Source organism: Chiloscyllium plagiosum, chromosome 39, assembly GCF_004010195.1.
Source record: "Chiloscyllium plagiosum isolate BGI_BamShark_2017 chromosome 39, ASM401019v2, whole genome shotgun sequence".
Classification (NCBI taxonomy): Eukaryota; Metazoa; Chordata; class Chondrichthyes; order Orectolobiformes; family Hemiscylliidae; genus Chiloscyllium; species Chiloscyllium plagiosum.
Genome location: NC_057748.1, coordinates 19,898,800 through 19,920,349, shown reverse-complemented (window position 1 = coordinate 19,920,349; position 21,550 = coordinate 19,898,800). Strand labels below are relative to the sequence as shown.

Here is a 21,550-nt window from a genome sequence, read left to right as displayed (position 1 = left end):
GTAAATGATTTGCAATTGAATATAGGAGGGTTGATCAGCAAGTCAATGGATGACATAAAAATTGGTGGGTGTTAAGTAGTGAGGAGGATGGTCTTAGACTACACGATATAGACCGGCTGGTGAGATGGGCTGATCAGTGGCAAATAAAATCCAATCTGGATAGATGTGAGTTGATGTACTTGGGCAGGACAAATAAGGCAAGAGAATACATAACAAATAGTAGGACCCTGGGAAGCACTGAGGATTAGAGAGACCTTGGTGTGCATGTAGACTGGTCCCTTCAGGATCAGTACTGGTGGATAAAGTGGCTAAGGAGGCAAATGATATACTTGTCTTTGTTGGTGAAGGCATAGAGTTTAAGAGCAGTGGTGTATTATTGAACTATATTAAAAAATTGGTTTGGCCACAACTAGATTACTGTCTGCAGTTCTGGAACCCACATTATAGGAGGCATGTGATAGCACTGGAGAGAGTGCAGAATAGATTTACCATGATATTGTCTGGGCTGGAAAGTTTGTTATGAAGAGAGATTAGACAGACTGGTTTTCCTTAGAGCAGAAGAGATTTGAGAGGGGACATGACTGAAATGTATAAAATTATGAGGGGCATAGTTAGGGTAGACAAGAAGAAAATTTTCCCCATGTGGAGGGATCGGTGACTTGGGGCCATAGATTTAAGGTAAGGGATAGAAGGTTAAGAGGTGATGCAAGGGAAAAATTGCTTCACCCAGAGGGTAGTGAAAATCTGTAACTCACTGCCAGCAAGGGTGTTAAGAGTCAGAAACCCTCATAACATTTATGTATTTAGCTGTGCACTTGCGATGCCAAGGCATACAAGGCTATGGACCAAATGCTGGATAATTGGATTAGAATACTTAGGAATAATTCTTTTTGACTGGTGCAGATGCGATCAAATATGTCTCTCAAAATACAACACCCCACCCCAAACACCCTCAGCACTTCATGTCAGCCACCATGTCCCAGAGCTCTTTATTTCCCCAGATGGAGATGTAGTTCCTTCACTCTTATAAGAAGTAGGCGCAACATCCCTTCAGAGAGCAGTTTTACCACTTCTTCCTTCCACAGTAACCTTAAAAAGAATACATTTCAAAACCTTAATTTCCACATTTGCTTAAATTAAATGACCTCTCAGCCATGAAGTCCAATGTACAAATTCCTTTTTCAGAACCACCTTCATTTCACTTTAGATTAAAGTGAAATTTTAAGCTCTTTCTCAAATACAAACTTTTTTACCAAGTGGAGATTTTGTCTTGAATCATGTAATTTGAGCTGATTCAAGTGCCATAAAAGCGAACACTGCATTGTCTTGATGTACTGTCATTTGGATGAGAGGTTAAACCAAGACCCTATTTGCTCTTTGGAAAACATGAAAGATCAAATGGTAATATTTGAAGAAGAGCAGTGAGTTATTCGTGGTGTGTGCTGTATTTTTCCCTCAGCAGTTTCTCCAAATCAATTATCTGGATACCATAGTGTTTGCAGTTTGTGAAAACGTGCAGGGCATAAGCACCAGTACTGCACCTTATTGAGAAATGGAGATCTACAGCAAAAAAAAAACTCCCATCTGCACCATACAAAAGTAACCACCTAACTATTCTAATTTCTCAATCCTCTTTTATTGGTCTGGAGTGCTAAGTTCCTTGACAAATGCTCAACAGTAGAGAGATGAACACCTGGATTTTATTTTCTCTCAATTTTCTTCCTCCTTTTGGATTACACTTAAACCAGTCCTACTTTATACTCTTGTGATGGTAGCCAGTTAACTTATGCAAATTCCATGATGGTTAAGATAATATGCTTGCTAACAAAATTCCATTGATTTAACGTCAAATGCTTTAAAGTACTTGGAAATAAGTTAATTTGTTGAGCGTGTCTCAAATTTACAGTTCTTGACCATAGTATTTTCAGATGAGAGTCACATTCCTATTGAATCTTAATAATCCTAAAACAGTTTTTTTTATCCGAATGTCAGAGATGTACAGCATGGAAACAGATCCTGTCATCCAACTCGTCCATGCTGACCAGATATCATAAATTAGTCTAGTACCATTTGCCACATTTGGCCCAGATCCCCCTTCCTATTCATATACCTATTTGGATGCCTTTTAAATCTTATAATTGTACTAACCTCTACCACCACCTCTGGCAGCTCATTCCATATACGCACTACCCTCTGCATGAAAACGTTACCTTTTAGATCCCTTTTAAACTTTCCCCTCTCACCTTAAACCTATGACCTGTAGTTTTTGGTCTCCACTATCCTGGGGAAAAGACCTTGACTATTTGCCCTGTCCCCTCATAATTTTATAAACTTCCATAATGTCACCCCTCAGCCTTTGACGCTTCAGAACTAAACAGGATATGTGGGAAAACCCTAGCCTAGTCAGCCTCTCCCTATAGCTCAAATCCCTCCAATCCTGGCAATATGCTTGTAAATGTTTTCTGAACCTTTTCAAGTTTCATAACATCTTTCCTATAGCAGGGATACTAGAATTGAATGCAATATTCCAAAAGTGGCCGCACTAATGTCCTGTGTAGTCACAAGATGACCTCCTAACTCTTATACTCAGTGCACTGACCAATAAAGGCAAGTGTGCCAAGCGCTTTCTTCACCACGCTGCCTACCTTGACTTTCAAAGAACTATTCGCCTACACCCCAAGATCTTTATGTTTGGCCACATTCCCTTGAATCTTACCATTAAGTGTATATGTTCAGCCCTGATATATCCTATCAAAATGCAGCACCTCACATTTATCTAAATTCAACTCCTTGGCCCATTGGCCCATCTGAACAAGGTTCCATTGTACTCTGAGGTAACCTTCATTGTCCACTACACCACCAATTTTGGTGTCATATACATACTTACTAACTATACCTCCTATGTTCACATCCAAGTCATTTACATAAATGATGAAAAACAGTGGACCCAGCACCGATCTTGGTGGCATGCTGCTGGTCAGCCTCTGGTCTGAAAGGCAACCCTCCACCACCACACTGTCTCCTACCTTAAAGCCCATTTTGTACCCAAATGGCGAGCTATCTCTGTGTTCCATGTGATCTAACCTTACTAACTTGTCTATCATGTAAAACCTTGTTGAATGCCTTACTGAAGCCCATACAGACAATGTCCAATGCTCTGCCCTCATCAATCATCTTTGGTACTTTTTCAAAAAAAACTCAATTAAGTTCGTAAGACATGATTTCCCACGGACAAAGCCATGTTGACTAACCCTAATCAGTCCTTGCCTTTCCAAATAAATGTAAATCCTGTCCCTTAGGATTCCCTCCTCATACATTTAATCGTAAGGTCTTGGGGAATGTTGCTAAACAAAGTCAGCTTGGTGTGCCGATTCACGATTCCTTGAAAGTGGAGTCACATGTAGATAGGCTGGTAAAGAAGGTATGCTTGCCTTTATTGGCAAGTGCATTGAGTATAGAAGTTGGGAGGTCAAGTTGTGACTGTATAGGACAATGGTTAGGTCACTATTGGAATGTGTATATGTAGCAGACTCTACGTGACCTGACCATTTTTTTTTTATTTGGAATCTTGCCTCAAACTATTAAGGGTCGATTACAGGCGAGTAATTTATAATGCTGTTTGCTTGACTGTGTGGAAGACTACTTTAACTTCAATTATTTTGCCTTTTCTCCTGTTCTTGGTCCCAATATCTCCCCTTCACCACAAGTTCATTTGAACATAACTTTAGGTCTTAACCAAACATGGTTTCTCTCTGGGTCTGAAAAACAGGCAGGTGTTATCTGCATCAGTGAGGTCTGATCTAGTCATTCAAAAGAGACTCATGAAATTCTGTACTGTGGAAAATGTTGGATAGATTACAGCTTTGCAATTCAACCCATCTCAGCCATCAGTCTCTGTGTAACTTAGTCATATCCTTGGTACAGGATCGTTGTTGCAGTTCAAGCAGAGCCACTAGCCAGCATTGACAAGAGGGTGCACATATAAGATCATTTGCCTTTGGCATGAGCTACAGACAGTGGTTTGGATTCCAGTGCCAATGACAGGTGGCAACTGAACAGTTTACAGTATTACTTTTTAATGAAGGAATGTGCATATCACAAATGAAAGTAAGGAGTAAATATTTTTTCTCCTGTTATATAAAGAAAAATTCCAAGTGATCCAAAGCAAATCTAAATTGGAACTAACAATCACATAAGAGATTAAAAATTCCAATGCAAACGTCAAACAATTAGAATGACAATCCATTGCCAACATTAAATCACTAACATCAGAAAAGTGATCTGTGAACTTTAACCCTGCATGCAGACCTTTCTTAATTTCCTACTTAAATGATGGTTTTACTTTCCATTTTAAACTTGTGTGACAGCTAGGCTGAAAGAAATTGATGATATTGATCTAAATACCATAGGCTTTAGTTTAAAAGTTAGGGATAAGATGATAGTTGGTCAAAACGTTTTCTAATTCAAAGACCTGAGAGTTGTGGAATAAGTTACCAGGTGTGGCGTTTGATGGTTCAAAGGTTTGCAATTGCGGGATTCTGACCCTTTTCCAACATGCATGCTTTGTTTTCTTGTGAACAATCATCGCCATTTATAAAAAAAACGTTATCATCATCAGCCAAATGGGAAGGCTACTTCCCAGTCGGATTGTAATAGTGCAGCAGTTGGTATGGTTTATATGGCAGTGGCACAATACTGATCTAATCCAGTGGAAATGAAGTAAGCAGTTTCATACTGAATGCAACCACTGAGGAATCTGTTTTGGTCAAAAGAATTTGACTAAGAGCAGTGTAATATGTAATCATCACCATGGGCAATACAATGGTTTGGTAATTAGTACTGCTGTGCGAGGGACCCAGATTTGACTCCAGTCTGGAGACACATCTGTGTGGAGATCGCAAATTCTCCCTCTGTCTGTGTGGGTTTCCTCCCATAGTCCAAAGATGTGTAGATTAGATTGATTGATGGGCCGTGACCAGGCTAGATTGGTTAGTTGTGGGGAATGCAATGTTGCAGGGATCAGTGTAGACTTAATAGGCTGAATGACCTGTTTTCACACTGTAAGAATTCTATACCAAAGGGACTGCAGCAGTTCAAGAAGGCATCTCGCCACCATCTTCTCAATGGTAATTAAGAATGGGCAATAAATGCTGGCCAGTTAAATGTTGTGAATGAATACAAAAAAAACTGCGGTTTGCAGTGTATCAGCAGTCAGGCATGAATATTGAAAGTGATTGGGCTGCATTGTCTTGGATGGTATCAAGTGTTTTGTCAAGCTGTCTTCTTAAGATATTATTTAGTCTGGGTGGGATGTTCTTTGGAGGGTCGGTGTGGACTCGATGGGCCAAAAGGCCTGCTTTCATACTTTTTAGGATTCTATGATCAAGACAAGATGTATTTGTCATGGACCACATTGCCCAGTCGTTATTTAAGCTTCGATAAGATACTCTGATTCTAGGTGAAGTAAGGTGTGTGGATAATTAAGCGTTAACTGTAGATTGCAGAGCTCAGATAAGAAAACAGTAGAGAATCTCATGCCTTTGCTTTCTTTGAAATGCGAATGGTGGGTGGAGGGTGATAGAGAGGTTATGTCTTAACTAAATTGATGCACATGCTGAGTAACCAGTTCTTCCTAATTCTGGTACAGCATTAAGAACATAGTAACTAGTATGGGCCATTCAGTTAAGCAATAGCTAATGGACTCCACAACTCTATTTGCCCACATGAACTCCATATCCTTTACAATTCTTTCAACAAACACCTGGCGATTTCTGACTTGGAAGCGCCTGTCGTTCCCTGTAGTCTTTTAAGATAGAGAATTCCAGATTTCCATTATCCTTTGCTGCTTGATTTTCTCTCTTTTTAAGGTGATGTTGCCTTGTTCTTGATTTCCTCAATAAAGAAACACATTTCTCTGTACTTATCTCATTGGACTTATCCATTTAACATTTTGATCACTTTGATCACTGAACCATTACAGTGCAAAAGAATTGAATTGCAAAGAGAGATTGCACGGCCAGGGTATTACTGTCTTAATTACAGAAGACTGAAGAATCTGAGGTGTGTAAGATAATTAAAAAATTAATATTTAAAAAATCTATATTTCTTCTAGTCAAATTCAGCTTATGGTGAGAGAACCTTAAACTTAGAGTTTGGTTACTTGGTTGATGTCACAGAATTATAGAACCCCTTCAAAGAGGCCAGTCAGCCCATTGAGTCTGCACTGACCCTCTGAAAAGCATCCCACCCAGAACCAGTCCCCTAAACGTTCCCAAAACCCCATTTTTACCATGGCTAGTCCACCTATATTGTACATCTTTGGACTGTGGGGGGGGGGAAAAGCTGGAGCACCCAACGGAAGCCCACACAGACATGGGGCGAATATGCAAACAGTCAGCTAAAGCTGGAATCAAACCCAGATCCCAGGCACAATGAAGCACCATTACTAACCAGTGAGCCACCGTGTTGCTCCAGGAAGTACTTCCATATTTACAGAATAGTAGAGATGTAGAACTCCATCTACCTTCCACCAAACCAACCTCCCCCCAAAAAAAGTTGTTAAAACCGTTGAGTCACTGTCATGGTAGGTTACTACACCAACTCCACTTTGAGTAGAGGAAATGTGGACTGGAGCTTGAGTGGAGCTCTGCTACCTATACACGACCAATAAGACAGTGCATACTTGGGATCTTTCCACTTTTTCATCAGTTTCCCTGATGATCGAAGGCTTTTCTTTTTCTGTTTCCCTCCTTCTGTACGACTGGAATATTTGAATGTGACTTGAGAGTAGATTTTGTTTCTCTTTTCTCTTCTATGGGGGGAATGCTGATGCTGTGTAAATTCTAAATCAAGGGAGTGGAAGGCAATTACCGTTTGTCAGAGAGTCAAATATATGTAAAGAAAATGGAGCTCTTGAAGTGAAATCCTGTGCTATGCTGGGGGTTATTCATTGAAAATTTGAGCCCATACGAAATAACGAAAGCATGTGTGACAGCAGTTGTAGCTATGCAACTATTTGGCAATATCACTTAAGGCAAGATCTCTGAATTTAATCCTCGTGTGCTTGAGACTATTTTCAGACATTCTATTTTTGTTTGGAACCTATCATATGAAAATTCTTCATCCATTGCAAAGTAGTAACTCGTCCTCGGCTCTTGGTGGAGATGTGTTTAAAATTCCTGAAGCCTTTCATACCGTTTTTCCTTGTTAGTTCAATTATTGTTGCACTTTTCTTCAGCATTAAAGCCATTGTTCACAGCGGCCCATTCACCGATCCCCACTTTTTCGAAAAGTTCAACAAGAAACCCAAGCCAGTTTCTTTTAATTGGACTGGGGTGAGATGAAATGGATTTGGCTGAACACTTCGTTTAAGAACCTTTATAAACTTGGGCGAAGTTCCAGTGATAGCAGCAGCAGTGATTTTTGGTCGAGATCCTGGAATTGGTGTACTGTGTCATTTTGTTTAGGTATGTTTAGAGCAACCTGTCATATGAAAATTCTTCATACATCTCAAGGAAGTTAGCAGTGAGTTCTGAAGTCTGTGTTTCTGCATTTGTTGGTACTCAGATTGTGATGATTCCCAATGTTCATCAGTAGATTTGCATGTTCTTAATTGCATTGTTTAATGTGAAATTAGAATGTAAAAGGCAAACAACAATGCTGATGCAATTCAAAAATTGGAAGTACATGAGGTTAGAGTTGGAGAACTGTAGAGATTTTGTAGAGCAGGTGGAGGCTACACAATAGGGATGTAAATAGAAGGTAAAAATGTTGATATTTGCTATTTGTGAAATGCTTTCAAACTCTTCATTCCTGTACTCTGAATTTAAATTTGTTGCACCTTCTAAGGCTGGTTATGGGCCTGGTTAAGCAACTGTCACTTGGCTTAACTGAGAATATTGGATTTTTTTTTCCAGCGTAAAGTATGAAGAACCACAGGCAATTGAAGGACTGGCAGGGGCTTTGGATACTCGACAGCAGAACACTGGAGCGGTGAGTGCTTCAAATGTATTTTCTACTCACAGCTCGTTTAATATCATAACCAATCTATGTTTCTCAATATTGGTCTATTTGTATTTTTTTGTTCTGTAATACAATGCAAGTTTTACATCATCAAAATCATTTAAGAATTTCTATAATTAAAAATAAATTATCCATTGTTTTTCAGAAATGGTTTAGACATATTTCAATTTTAGTTTTAAAATACAAAAGAAAATTGAATATTTGGAAGTATTGAAATATTCCTAAGTTTTTTTTTCTGGTGAGTAGTAATGGAGAATCATACTGGTGCCAAAGTGGTAGAATTTCAGTCTGGCTTCAGTGCCTAGACAGTGTAGTTCAGTTATGCTAGATTGAATAGAAGGAAGAGTGTGAATATGGACTGCGACTTGGCATAATTCGCAATAGTCAATTTTACGACAATAATTCTTTATGAACAGCACAGTATGATAACCAGTCTATTTTTGAAAAGAAAGTCCTATCAAATAATAATGGACGTTTTCACCAAAATGTACAGCAACGTCTCTTAATGAAAGCAAGGTTATTGTACCAGAAAAGGGCAGTGAGTAGAGAATAATTATCTAATGCAACTTGAATGTGAAATAAATCCCATTCACTTGGTTTGATTAGGGAAGTTTTCCCTTGCTATCTCCATTCTAGCTGGCAACAGTGGTGTCACATGCAGTTGGTGAGCTTGTGAAGTCAAAAATTGATTTTGCTAACATCCTGAGAATGTGAAAGGCACAATATAAATGCAAACTTTTCGTGTTGCTGCGGTCCCTCCCCCCTCTCCAGTGTTGCAATTACAGAAAACATTAATTGGTAATGTTGCAAAATAAATTCAGTTCTTAATTTTTTATAGATATTTTTGTTGAAAGAGTTTTATAAAATTTCAAAAAATTCCAATACCAAAAAACTACTCTATATGTATATAATAAGAAAACAACAGCACAAACAAAACAGAACTATACTCGTATGCAATAAGAAAATCAGTTAAAGACAATAATGAATAAATTAAACAGCTCAGCACAACAAAGCATTAGCTCCTGACCTCCAAGAGCATTGAGTATTGCACATACATTTATTTGAAATTCTTCCTTCAAGTGCATCAACTACGCTAAATCTAACAGCCATGGCTACACAAAGACCCTGGTTAAGATGGCAGATAAATCTACACCCAGATAGTCCAAAAAGGGCTGCCATATCCTATAAAAATTTTCAGTCTTCCAATGTACCATATTCGTAAAACCGTCCAGAAGAATATGTTCCATGATGAGCCTAAGCCAACCCGCCGGCCCCGGGGGGGTTTCAGAAATCTAACACATTAGAATATTTTTCCTTGCACAAAAAGTGAGAATATTAAAAAGTTTTTTTTTCCATGAGCATTCAGGGAAGGTATATTGGGCAGGTCCAGGAGAAGAGAGATAGAGGTCCATCTCAATCTCTGTCCCCAAGACCCCCTCTATAACGCCTGCCACAGCACTCCAATATCTATGGAGCCTGTGGCAAGACCATAAGCAATGAATACCAATACTTATTTTACACTTGGGACACAATGAAGATGCTCTCACCTTAAATTTTAAGACTCGGTCTGGGGCCAAATGGACCTTATGCAGAATTAACGGCATGTCATGGGTCCTATTACGGATTGAAATCTCAATTCTTAATTGTTAATTACGATTCATTAAACTTTGCAGCTAATTTAGAAATCCCAACACAGAAGTTTATGTTGCTGACAAAGACATACTTGTCAAAGATTTTCGTCTTGCACTCATCAAAGTAATTCATTAGATATTGATAAAGGGGAAATCAGCTCTCCTTCACTGATGGAGGCATTGCCATTGGAGAATGCAGCAGCTAGTGATGATTAACAGTTAAATGCCCAATTTTTGTTTACATTTCAAACCATGCAAGTTGACTCTGGTCATATAGGTGATAGTCATTAATTAGTTATTTTTTCAAGGCAAAGGTCTGACCAATCAGTGACTCAGAGGCAACGCTTGTGCAAATTTATCAATATTCTTCCTTTTTTTCCCTCTCCCTCCCAATTACTAGTATTTTCTAGTATTTATATTCTTGCAGATTATCCTATTGAGTGCAAGATGACAAGCTTTGACAATGGTTCTTTTTTTCTCTAAGCAATACTTAGACAATGAACCCTTTGCCAAGCTCCATAATTCTTTATGGTAATGAATTTGAGCCAAGCAGCACTCAAACAGGTAGCATGTATTTGAGGCCTGTTTATTGTTCAATCGCCATTAAGGTTGTGGAGATATAGGATCACTACTGAACCGAAGAGGTCAAAGAATAGCCCTTGTTCTGAATACTTAATTTTTTAAAATATGTAATTTGACATAAAGATTGTTTTGTAGAATGTTTAATCTTTGTTCTAACACTGAAAGGGGAGAAAGCTGACGTGAATGAAGCTGAACTAATGACAATAATGATGTAAGCGTAAACATTACTTAATCTTTTTAGGTGCTCCAGTAGTTCACTTTGGTGATTCTTGTTCACACCCTGCAAATCAACATTGTGAAGGAAGTTCTCTGGAAAAGAAACACTTCCAACTTCAGAGGTCTTCAAATAGTAGAAAGCAAAAATAATTCATTTATATAGTACCTTTTAATGTAGCAGAATCTCCTGAGCTGCTTCTTGGGAGTGTTATTGCCCAAAATTTGAGAATGACCTATAGATATCAGGATAGGCTTTAAAAAGTGTCATAAAGAAAAAGAGATTTTCAAGGTTGAGGCACAGAAACCTAGCACCAACGCTAGTGTGAAAGAAATTGAGGAATACACAAGAGACGAGGATTGGAAGAATGCACAGGTTCTGGGCTCGGGAGGGCAGCAAAATTTAGCAGAGAGGGACACGTTTGTGGAAAGATTTAGAATGCGAAGACAATATTTTGTTTTTAAATTTTGAGGCATTGTTAATCCAGGAGCCAGAGTGCATCATAGAGTACTGAGGTGATGGATGTACATGGACTTGGTCAGAGTTGGAATATATGCAGAAGAAAGTTCAACTTGTGAGCAAATTTGTGAGGCATTTTTTGGTTTTGTTTCGTATCATCTCTCCTGAAGATAAATAATAGTTGATGTAGTCCTACCAGGCCATAAAAAGGGCGTTCCCTCCTGAGGATAATCATTCTTTGAAGGGGTCCATCTCAGTGAAGATTCTGACCTCGATACTTTGGAAAAGCAGTTATTGTGAGCCTCGATATGTCGGTAAACTATCTAGCTGCTAAGAAAATCCCAACCAAGCTCAATACTGTTCTTAATCTGGCACACAAGTTCTTCCTTTGGTTTGTTCTTTAGCAAGCAGGTGTAGCAACTTCTATTATTTTCCCTCAATTATCCAGAAACTGCAGTGAATCGCATTATCCTTATTACAGAGATCTGTTAACTCAAACAGGTCTGTCTCCTTCTAAACTACATAATGCAGAGGTGACTACTTTTATAAAGAGCATGATTCACCACCAACTTAACCGAGGTAATTTTGAGATAGACAACAAATGCTGGCCTTGCTAATGACCTTCTCACCCCACGAAAGGTTTAAAAAAAAGTCCTTTGAAACACAGGTGAGTTGACTACAGATTTTAAGTTTTTAATTATATGATGATTTCTCTGAAATAGACGGAGAATATATTGAATGAGCACACAAACAGAACAACGTTAGACAACTGGATGTTAAACCAAGGAATGGTGAGAGTTCACCATATTCTCTGGCTGGTTTGTCTTCTACCCTTAGGACCTTGTGGGCTGTTTGGTGAAGGTGCAAGCAGTATTGGGTGATGACCTTGCCTGCGATGCCATTGGTAATGTCACCAATCTGCTGTTTGTTCTTTTACATTTTACATAATTTTTTTTAAAAAGCTTTTGGGCTTTAAAAACTATTGCCAAAATACTGAGATCGATAAAGCCCCTGCATTCTTGCAATTCCCCTCCCCTCCCAGAAAGAAGTACCATATTCCTGTTTTCACTTTCTTTCCCATCATGCAAAAAAGAAGCTACTTGCTGGGACACGACTAAAAAAGTGAAGAGTTCTACAGCTGATGAACTGTGTGGTAATTGCAGCAAAGAAGCAGGCCATTCAGCCCACCTGTTCTAAGCTAATGTTTGTGCATGACACCTGTCCTCCCACCCTACTTTATCCGACTCTTGCCAGTATATTGTTCCTTTCTCCTTTTGAGGTAACGTTATGTGCTTTTCACCCTAGAGAGGAAGCGTCTAAGAAACAACTCTACAGCACTATAAAGTGGTGAAATATTAATGTTACACCTCCCCACTTTCACTTATGCAGTACCCTGGGTTCTGACTACCTATTAGGCAGCATGGTGATTCAGATAGCATTACTGCCTCATAGCACCAGGGACTCTGCATGGGTTTCCTCCGGGTGCTTCGGTTTCCTTCCATAGTCCCAAGATGTGCAGGATAGATGGATTGGCCATGCTCAATTGCCTGAATATGTCCAAAGATATACAGGCTAGGTGGGTTAGTCATGCTAAATGCTGGGTTATAGATTAGGGTAGGGGGCTAGGTCTGGGTTAGGGTTATGTGGACATAATGGGCTGAATGGCCTCTTTCCGCACTGTAGTGATTGAGTTAATTTATTATTTTCTGATTGGGTAATCTGACCTGTTGAGTTTTGCCCAGTAATGATGAGGGAAGGAAGTGGGAGTCTTTCTGAATCTGAATTGCAAATGTCATTGGATAGCACAGTTGGATCTCAAATGGCTTTCAATCTTTGAGTGTACCTCTCCCATAATCAAAAGGAAAATCCAATTAAAGCAGTTCTTGTGAACAAAGTCTTTAAAAAAAACAACACTACGTGTCCAGCAGGTTTATTTGGAAGTACAAGCTTTTTGAGTGCTTCTCCTGTCAGCATCTCCACATCATATTGCATTGTAATGTCGCATCATTCTCTTTTCATTTTAAGAATAAAATTCATTCAGTTCTTTGCTGAATTCTTATTCTGGTCAGTTGATTTAAACGCAAAAATTCTTTGCATCTTCAGAGGATGAAAAGTATTTTATTGGCAGAATGAGTACTGCTAATTGTATGCATCCAGGCTGCTGACAATCCCTCAATACTGTCTGTGTCCTGGGATATTGTAACTCAATCCAAACTCTGAGTTCACAGTATTTTAAGCAAGCTTGTTTCTGCTTTCTTTTACTGGGAACAACTTATAATTTTTTAACAGAAATTTATTTCACTTAAAACAGTTGACAAAGTGCTAACATGGGACATTTGTGTTAGGACATCTGTACCTGCAGTTTCCAATCCTGAAACAGTTGTGTGGGGATGATCTTCTAGAACTGTTGGTCTTCTGTCAAATGATTGATCTATTTAAATTGTGGAAATTATTTAAAATAATTATTGTGAAATATTTAATTTTTCACTGACCTTTCTGAAATATATTTTTCCTTCCTGTGGGTGGTGGCTATGGACTATTTTCAGAATCCTAGATACGTATCAAGTCTACCAGTTTATTTTCAGATTCCAACAAAAGGAGTTCAGGGCTCCTATAAAAAGGAAGTAATTGCTGTTATTAGCGATGGACTGGGATACTTTGACATCTGATCTCTTCCTCATGATCACTGCAATGATCACTTGTGAACTGTGACCATGCTGTGCTGCTGCAATATGAGACCATCACTGTGGTCAATCTTAGCTTTTCAGATTACATCAGTGTTTGACAGGGCTCCTTTTTAAAATAAGTCAGTATCCGTATTCATTGTTAGAGGCTGTGAATCCTGTGACCACAAGATGTCAGTGTCTTTCAGACCCTCATGGTGGAGAGTTGCTGAAAAGTTTGCACTGCTTGGTGCTTTGATATTCAGTGTGTCAAGTCCTGTATTAATTGGGTGCTGCTCCTGAAATAGGGATTTAGGACAGAGTAGAAGAAGCATTATACCTTCAAATTGTCTCATACTTTCACTGAGGGTTTTGTTTTTCACCCTGACCAACCACAATGGTATTTCGAAAACTCCTGTGTACTAGCTCTTCTGACTGACAGAGCATAAGTGCAAACCTGTGGCTAGTTGCATTACTTATTATTTGTTCTGGAACACCACACTTGTCTGGTACCAGATTGTCCTGTCATGCAGCTTGCTAAGTATTTAACTGCTACATGCAATGTTTCCAGGCTTAGCTGTCATTCATAACATCCTTGCCCCAGGTAAGTTTCAGTTCCAGTTGGGTTATGCAGCATATTCTGGTTTTGCTTGTTTGGAAAAGAAAAGGTGAGTCACTTCCTCAGAGTTGCTCACTTAGTAGTAGAAAGAGAAATGGTGTATGCATAGTATTATAAAAGCAAAATACTTCAGGTCCTGTAAATCTGAAATAAGAATAAAAAATGTCAGAAGAATTCAGCAAGTTAGGCAGCATCTGTGGAGACCAGAGTCAAAAGGTGTGGTGCTGGAAAAGGTCAGCAGGTCAGGCAGCATCCAAGGAGCAGGCGAATCCTTGTTTTGGACAGAAATCAATCATCTGGGGTGGGGGGTGCAGGGTGCTGAGAGATAAATATGGAGGTGAGGTAGTTGACAAGGTGATAGGTAGATGGGGATGGGGCTTATAGGTTGATGGGGAGGATGGAGTGGATAGGTGGGAAGGAAGATGGACGTTAGGACAGCTCAAGAGGGTGATGCCAAGTTGGAGGGTTGGATCTGGGATGAGGTTGGGGGGAGGAGAGATGAGGAAATTTGTGAAGTCAAAGTCGATGCTGTCATTGGAGGGTCCCAAGGGGGAAGATGAGGTGTTCTTCCCCAGGCGTCGGGTGACTTGGACTTGGTGGTGGAAGAGGCCCAGGACTTGCACGTCCTTGGCGGAATGGGAGGAGAAATTGAAGTGGTCAACCACAGGGGATGGGGTTGTTTAATGTTTATGCCCCAATGGTGTTCTCTGTGTGGAGAGAAACAGAGTTAGCATTTCTGGCCAATGAGCTTTCATCAGAAGTGATGAGAAATAGAAATGTATTATCTTATATAGTGAAATCAGAGGAGTATTGGAGCAGAGATGAAAAGAAACAAGGAAAAGTTCTTTTGGCAGATTGGAGGCCGTGTGAGTGTAAATAACAGAAGATTTTCTGATGCAACAGCCAAACAGATTGGTGATGGATATAGTGAGCAAAGGTTGTGTTCATTGAAGCATGAATTGCAGAGTAAAAAGTGCCACTGTAGCCGGAAGGGATAAATAAAGAGAAAAGACAAAGACCAATTCATCAAAACAAAGAAAGGTAAGAAAATTAAAATGACAAGCATTTGGAAGTTCAGGATCATGCTTGCAGATACAGCAGAGATGCTCTGTAAAGCAGTAACCTAAAATATAAATTTGATCACCACTTTGCAGCACATGCCTTGAGTTTGTAAACATGACCCCAAGCTTCCAGTTATTTGTCATTATAATTCTTCATGTTAGCTCCCAGTCTGACTTCTGACAGTGGCGTGCTCCAGTGAAACTCAATGGAGTTGTTCTGTTTTGCCTCAGCACTCTGTAGCCAACATAGTATCCAGCAATGTTTGATCATAACTTCTGTCTCCCATTTTGTTCTACATGTTTTATTTCTGTGTTGTGTTGAGTTAGTCTTTACCTGAATGCAACATGAAGATTAGTTTTTATTTAGCTATCCACCCCTCATTTGGACACCATCTTTGTTTCTTCACTATATCTGTCACCAGTTTCTTTTTTAACTGTTGTACAATAAGATATTTTATAATCTACCCTGACTTTCAACCCATGAGCCCATAGGAAATAGGAACAGGAATAGGCTGTTTGGCCCCTCAAGCCTGCTGTGACATTCATCATGTTCATTTTCCTGCTCTTTTCCCATAACCCTTGATTTCTGACTGATCAAGAATCTATCTATCTCAACCCTATCACAGGTTTCCCCTTAATTCTTACTGCCTCTCTCCCCTTTCTACCAGCTTAGAAACTCCAAAGTTTCCATTTCTCTTAGGCAAAGTCATCAATCAGAAACATTAACTCTGTTTGTCTCCACTGATGCTGCCTGACCTGCTGAGTTCCCCCCCCCTCCAGCTTCTTTGCTCTTGTATGGTATTGAACAGGCTGTCCACGTGGTATGTGATTTATCAATTTTTTCCTGTGTCCTTTTGGGTGGACATCTTTTGAAACTATTTTTAAAGAGCCTAATCATCACCACCTCTTACCAGGCTGACTCATTCCTATTTTAAAATTAATTTATTGACTTTTAATTTACTTTTGGAATATTGTGACCAATCTGTGTGTATGGTGAAACGGATTATAATTTATCAATTTAATTTTTGGAAAGCAAGGTGTGAAGTTCCAACTACTTCAGAAACTCACTGGAATATTGTCTTAAACTGAGCATTTTACAAGTGCTTAAATGATAGATCTTATAATTGACCTTTTTATATGAATCCTGAATTAAAATAAAATCAAGGAACTTTATACCTTGCTTATACGTGAACTTTATTATCAATTTTATTTTTTTTTTGATTGTTTAATTTCCACCTGCCCTTCCCATTTATGTGTAACAGATTCCAGTCACTCAGAACAGTCTAATGGATGATATTGAACAGTGGCTGTCCACAGATGTGGTGAGAATTTTGAGTATCTTTTTCATTGTTTTAACCCCATTGAAGTTTGAGTTTGATTTTGGTGATATACCATTAGACCTTCCAGAGTTTTGGCAAAGCTGTTTTATGGATTCCAAGCTTTGACTGAGAAATCTATTTCTAATCCCGACCAGAGATCCGGTCTTATTTCCCTTTCATTTTCCATCTATTCAACTCAGTTGTTAAGCACCTTGGTGTGCTTTGGAAATATTCTTATACATGCTTTTTTGTTAATGTCAGAGCACAGGGGTTGCCTAACAGGCTTGTTGAATTCTGCAGGTTTAAACCCAACTAACAGCTTGACAATGATGATGGTGCATGCTTTGAGCCATACTGGCCAGAGTGTAATCAACATAAGAAGTAGGAGGAGTAAACTCTTTGGAAAAGCTCAGTTCATTTCCCAGTCTGTGGTTGGTTGATTGCCATGGGGTTGTGATAAGTGACACCACAATTTGCCTGTGTACACCAGTGCCCTCTCCTGGCCACAGTGGTCCAAGATTTCCAATCCTTATTGGGCAATGAACCATGCTGTTGTGTGTACTAGCTGCGATTAGGTACTGCATAAACTCTGAATACCTCCTCCATCACTACCAGTGGTCAAACAGCAGTCACTGTTTAGATTTGGACATGAAAACTGGACACTTAGGCAATATCTGAGAATGGCTAGTGCTTGTGAAATAACACAACAGGAAGGGAATATTTTATGGGGTTGCTCTTGAGGTTCTGCCCTGTTAGGATTGGCCCGTTTGGAGCTTTCACCACTAAGAGCCATGATTGAGCTGAGCTCATACAAAGGTAGATATTTAGCATGGACCAAAGCATTGTCCTTTCAGCTAACCAGGAAAACCTGAAGCACATTGATTTGCTACTGGAAGAGGAATGTGGTTTATTAAAATCTCTTGTTCTCAACTCGGCATTGATTTGGTCTACTTTATCTCTCCTCATAGCACGATTTGTTGATCCCAGTTCCAAAAACGCACAACCCAGATGGCCTCCTTCTTCAAGGACCGCAATTTCCCCCCCGACGTGGTCGACGATGCCCTCCACTGCATCTCTTCCACTTCCCGATCCTCCGCCCTTGAACCCCGCCCCTCCAACCGCCACCAGGACAGAACCCCACTGGTCCTCACCTACCACCCCACTAACCTCCATGTACAGCGCATAATCCGCCGCCATTTCCGCCACCTCCAAACGGACCCCACCACCAAGGATATATTTCCCTCCCCCCCCCTATCAGCATTCCGTAAAGACCACTCCCTCCGTGACTCCCCCGTCAGATCTACCATAAGCCCCTAGCGTTACGGTCAACCAACCCAACCACCCTGTGGCTCAACATTTCAATTCCCCCTCCCCCTCCACCAAGGATATGCAGGTCTTTGGATTCCTCCATCGTCAGACCACAGCGAAACGACGGTTGGATGAAGAACGCCTCATCTTCCGGCTAGGAACTCTCCAACCACAAGGGATGAACTCGGATTTCTCCAGTTTCCTCATTTCCCCTCCTTGTCTCAGTCTAATCCATCGAATTCAGCACCGCCTTCCTAACCTGCAATCTTCTTCCCGACCTCTCCGCCCCCACCCCAGTCTGACCTATCACCCTCACCTTGACCTCTTTCCACCTATCACATTTCCGACGCCCCTCCCCCAAGTCCCTCCTCCCTATCTTTTATCTTAGCCTGCTGGACCAACTTTCCTCATTCCTGAAGAAGGGCTAATGCCCGAAACGTCGATTCTCCTGTTCCCTAGATGCTGCCTGACCTGCGCTTTTCCAGCAACACATTTCCATCTCTGATCCCAGGGATCAGTCTAGTGAACCTTCATCTTCATTGTATTCTCTCTCTCTCTAAGTTAGTGTATCTTTCCTTGTATAAGGTATCAGAAGCTGTACACAGTACTCTACATGTGTTCTCATTAGTTATGAGCAATCTTTACTTTTGTATGCCAATCACTTTGTAGAAAGGGTTTGCATACATTTGCATCCTAATTGTTTGATGTGCCTGCACACTCGCTTTCATTTATGCGTTCCCAGTCTCTCTCCATTTAAGTATCCTATTTGTTAACATTTTTTTTTCTTGGCATAGTGAATAACTTCATACTTCCCCACATCATACCCCATTTGTTGTATTCCTGCCCACTTGCTCAACTTCATTACAATTGGTCCCCATTCAAAATTTCATACCCCTAAGTTGTTCAGCTCCAAAGTGAAGAGAGATGAACTGGCTCTATATTGGTAACTTTAATTTTAAAAGGATATGCTTTCCCAATCCAAATATATTCCATATAAAAGGGGTCAAATTAATTGGGCTTTCTTGAGTTAAAATGAGTGAATTTGTTAGCAATTAAATATGCAGGAATATAATGAAATATGACACACCAATTAGAAAGGTGAATTGAGTAAAAAGGCAAGTTAAAATATCTACAAATCAGTCTCTGGGATCATTAAAGGATAGATAATGGAACATTACCATTAATTTAGATGATACTGGTAATACTTACACAAATAGTGCAGTTGATTTTCATATTCTTGGCTTTGTAGGTTAGCTGAGACTTTTATTGTGTTTCACTTTTGATGGTGCCTTCACTGATACACCTGGCTTGTAGCACTCGGCAAGAGTCTTTTATTTAGCACAAGCAAATTGGCTATTCCTTATGTGGAGACTTTCTCAGCACACTAGTCCATGTTGGCATACCAGTCAACTAAGACAGAGGCTGCGGGGATTTTTAGCCATGTTCTTGAGTATTTCTGAGAGGGCAAAACACAAACATGACTTTCATCTCCAGTCTACAGTCTGAGACGTAACCCACAAGGGATGGTTTTCTTGTTGAAAGGGGTAATCTATAATTGCCTTGCATCTCTTCCTTTTAAGCCCCTCTGTTTGAGATTTCCTTGACAATCTACATACATGATGTTCAAGGTGTTAAACTAGGGACTTAGTTATCAGTGAATTCCATTCTCTGGATTTACGTTATCAGTGATTCTTGGTTTGGCTTTTTTTTTAAAAGCAAAGTTCAGTGTGCCTGTAAGTAATTTGGGGTTATGATACATTGTCATCACAACCCGTCTATATATCCTCAACCTCCTACCTTCTCACCGTATACTTTCTCACAAAAGTTTATATTGTCAGAAAGCTTAGTTCAGTGCACTCAGTCCTTCATATTATTCATTATTCTGGATTGTACATAGCTGAGGTTCAAATACTGATCCTTGGGAAAACCCTGCTAGCTACTGTCTGTCAACCCTAAAATGTCTGTTTTATTCCTGTACCTGTTTTCAATATGTTGCACAATCCATGAATCCATGCAAATACATTACAATTATTTCTAGGAGCTGTAATTATCAGTGATAACTTTGTGGCTGGATATTTGAGAAAATGTCACAGTCTAAGTGGAATTTGTCACAATGGAAACTTTCCCTCATTTCCAAGGGTTAATGCCAATAGCCCAAGAGACAAAATGCCAATCTCCCAAAATGCTCCATTAGGCAGATGTTTACCATTCTGATATGTTCAACATTGTTGATTGTTCATCCCTATGCCAATTTGCTTGTGGCTAAGGTAGCAATAAGATTATATTGGCAGTGAGATTTAGTGTTTAAATGAAGACTTGGACTCTCAGTAGAATCTCAGTCATCAAGTTGTGGAGGGATTTGAATTCTGGAGAAGGTGAGGAATGTTGGAGTTTTGGGAGATTCTTGCCCAGTTATTTTGATTGAATTGATCACCGTCTCACCTGTTCTTTTGAGTTTAAGAATATTGTTACAGTACATCCAATGATTGTTGTAAAAAATGGACAGCTGTTGCCAGTCCACAACATATTCATAATTTGCAGGCTTCACTGTGTTCAAAGTAAGATTTTGTAAGACTGAAAGGTAAACAGCAGAGGGAATGGGGCTAATTGGATAGTTGTTTCAAAAAGCAGGCACAGGTGCAATGGTCTGGAAGACCATCTCCTGAGGTGGATGGTTCTATGATTATTTGCATGATACCTCCAAGCAGTTGTTTCAATTTCCTCAAAGATCATAATTCATAATGCCAGCATTATGATGGATGGGATAATCAGGAGTGTGCACTCCCAATTGATTTATACTAGTGTTAAAGACCTTTCAAGACTTTTGCTCTGTCACAGAGGAGGTACAGCTTATAGAGGGGGAGTTGAGAAGGTCTTATTAATATTCAGGTAAATAATTTCATTTGTATGTGTAGATGGGTTTTTTGAGAGGATGAACACAAACTATACTACAATATTTTAATTGTAGTATACTGCCTTTTGTTGAGATATCTCTAAACCTAATGGGGGGGGGATATTCTGAGGATGGGGATTTTTACATCCTTAGTGACTGGTTAGAATGAGCTAAATTGAGGTCAGTGCTATTAGTCTGCTCTATAGCACTAGAGATGCAGGGCTTTTGCCAACTGTGAGTAAATTTAACAAGGGAGGGAGAGTTGGCTCTCCATCTAGTTCTGATTCAGGAAACTTATGAAAAGCTGAGATTTGAATCTGCATCATTTTGATGCTTTCTTATTGTAATCTCTCTACCTTTTAAAGAAGCAACGAACCAGAATTGATCAGGGACCTCGAAGTGAAGGAGCCATTAGGAGGTAGTGACCATAATACAATAAGCTTCAATCTGCAATTTGAAAGGGAGAGGCTACAATCGGTAGTGACAATATTTCTGTTGAATAAAGGGAACTATGGAGCTATGAGGGAGGAGCTGGCCAAAGTTCAATGGTGCAATACCTTAGCAGGGATGACAGTGGAGGAACAATGGCAGATATTTCTGAGTATAATGCAGAAGATGCAGGATCAGTTCATTCCAAAAAGGAAGAAAGATCCTAGGAGGAGGCAGGGGTGGCCGTGGCTGACGAGGGAAGTTAAGAAACTATAATGTCAAAAGAGAAAAAGTAAAAGAGGAATAGGGAGAGACAACAGTTAAATGCGTGGCTACAGGGATGGTGCAGG

General features: G+C 39.7%; 1 protein-coding gene across 6 annotated transcripts in view; it reads left to right on the top strand.

The window, feature by feature from the left end:
- The window catches only part of tom1 (target of myb1 membrane trafficking protein), a 111,131-nt gene that overhangs the window by 78,835 nt on the left and 10,746 nt on the right, over positions 1–21,550 (top strand). For 2 of the 6 annotated variants that reach the window (XM_043679946.1, XM_043679948.1), the window contains 3 exons: positions 7,917–7,992; positions 11,631–11,699; positions 16,514–16,573. In XM_043679946.1, the coding sequence (XP_043535881.1) occupies positions 7,917–7,992; positions 11,631–11,699; positions 16,514–16,573 (205 nt within the window). The other 4 variants (XM_043679950.1, XM_043679947.1, XM_043679951.1 and 1 more) reach the window with 4 other exon arrangements.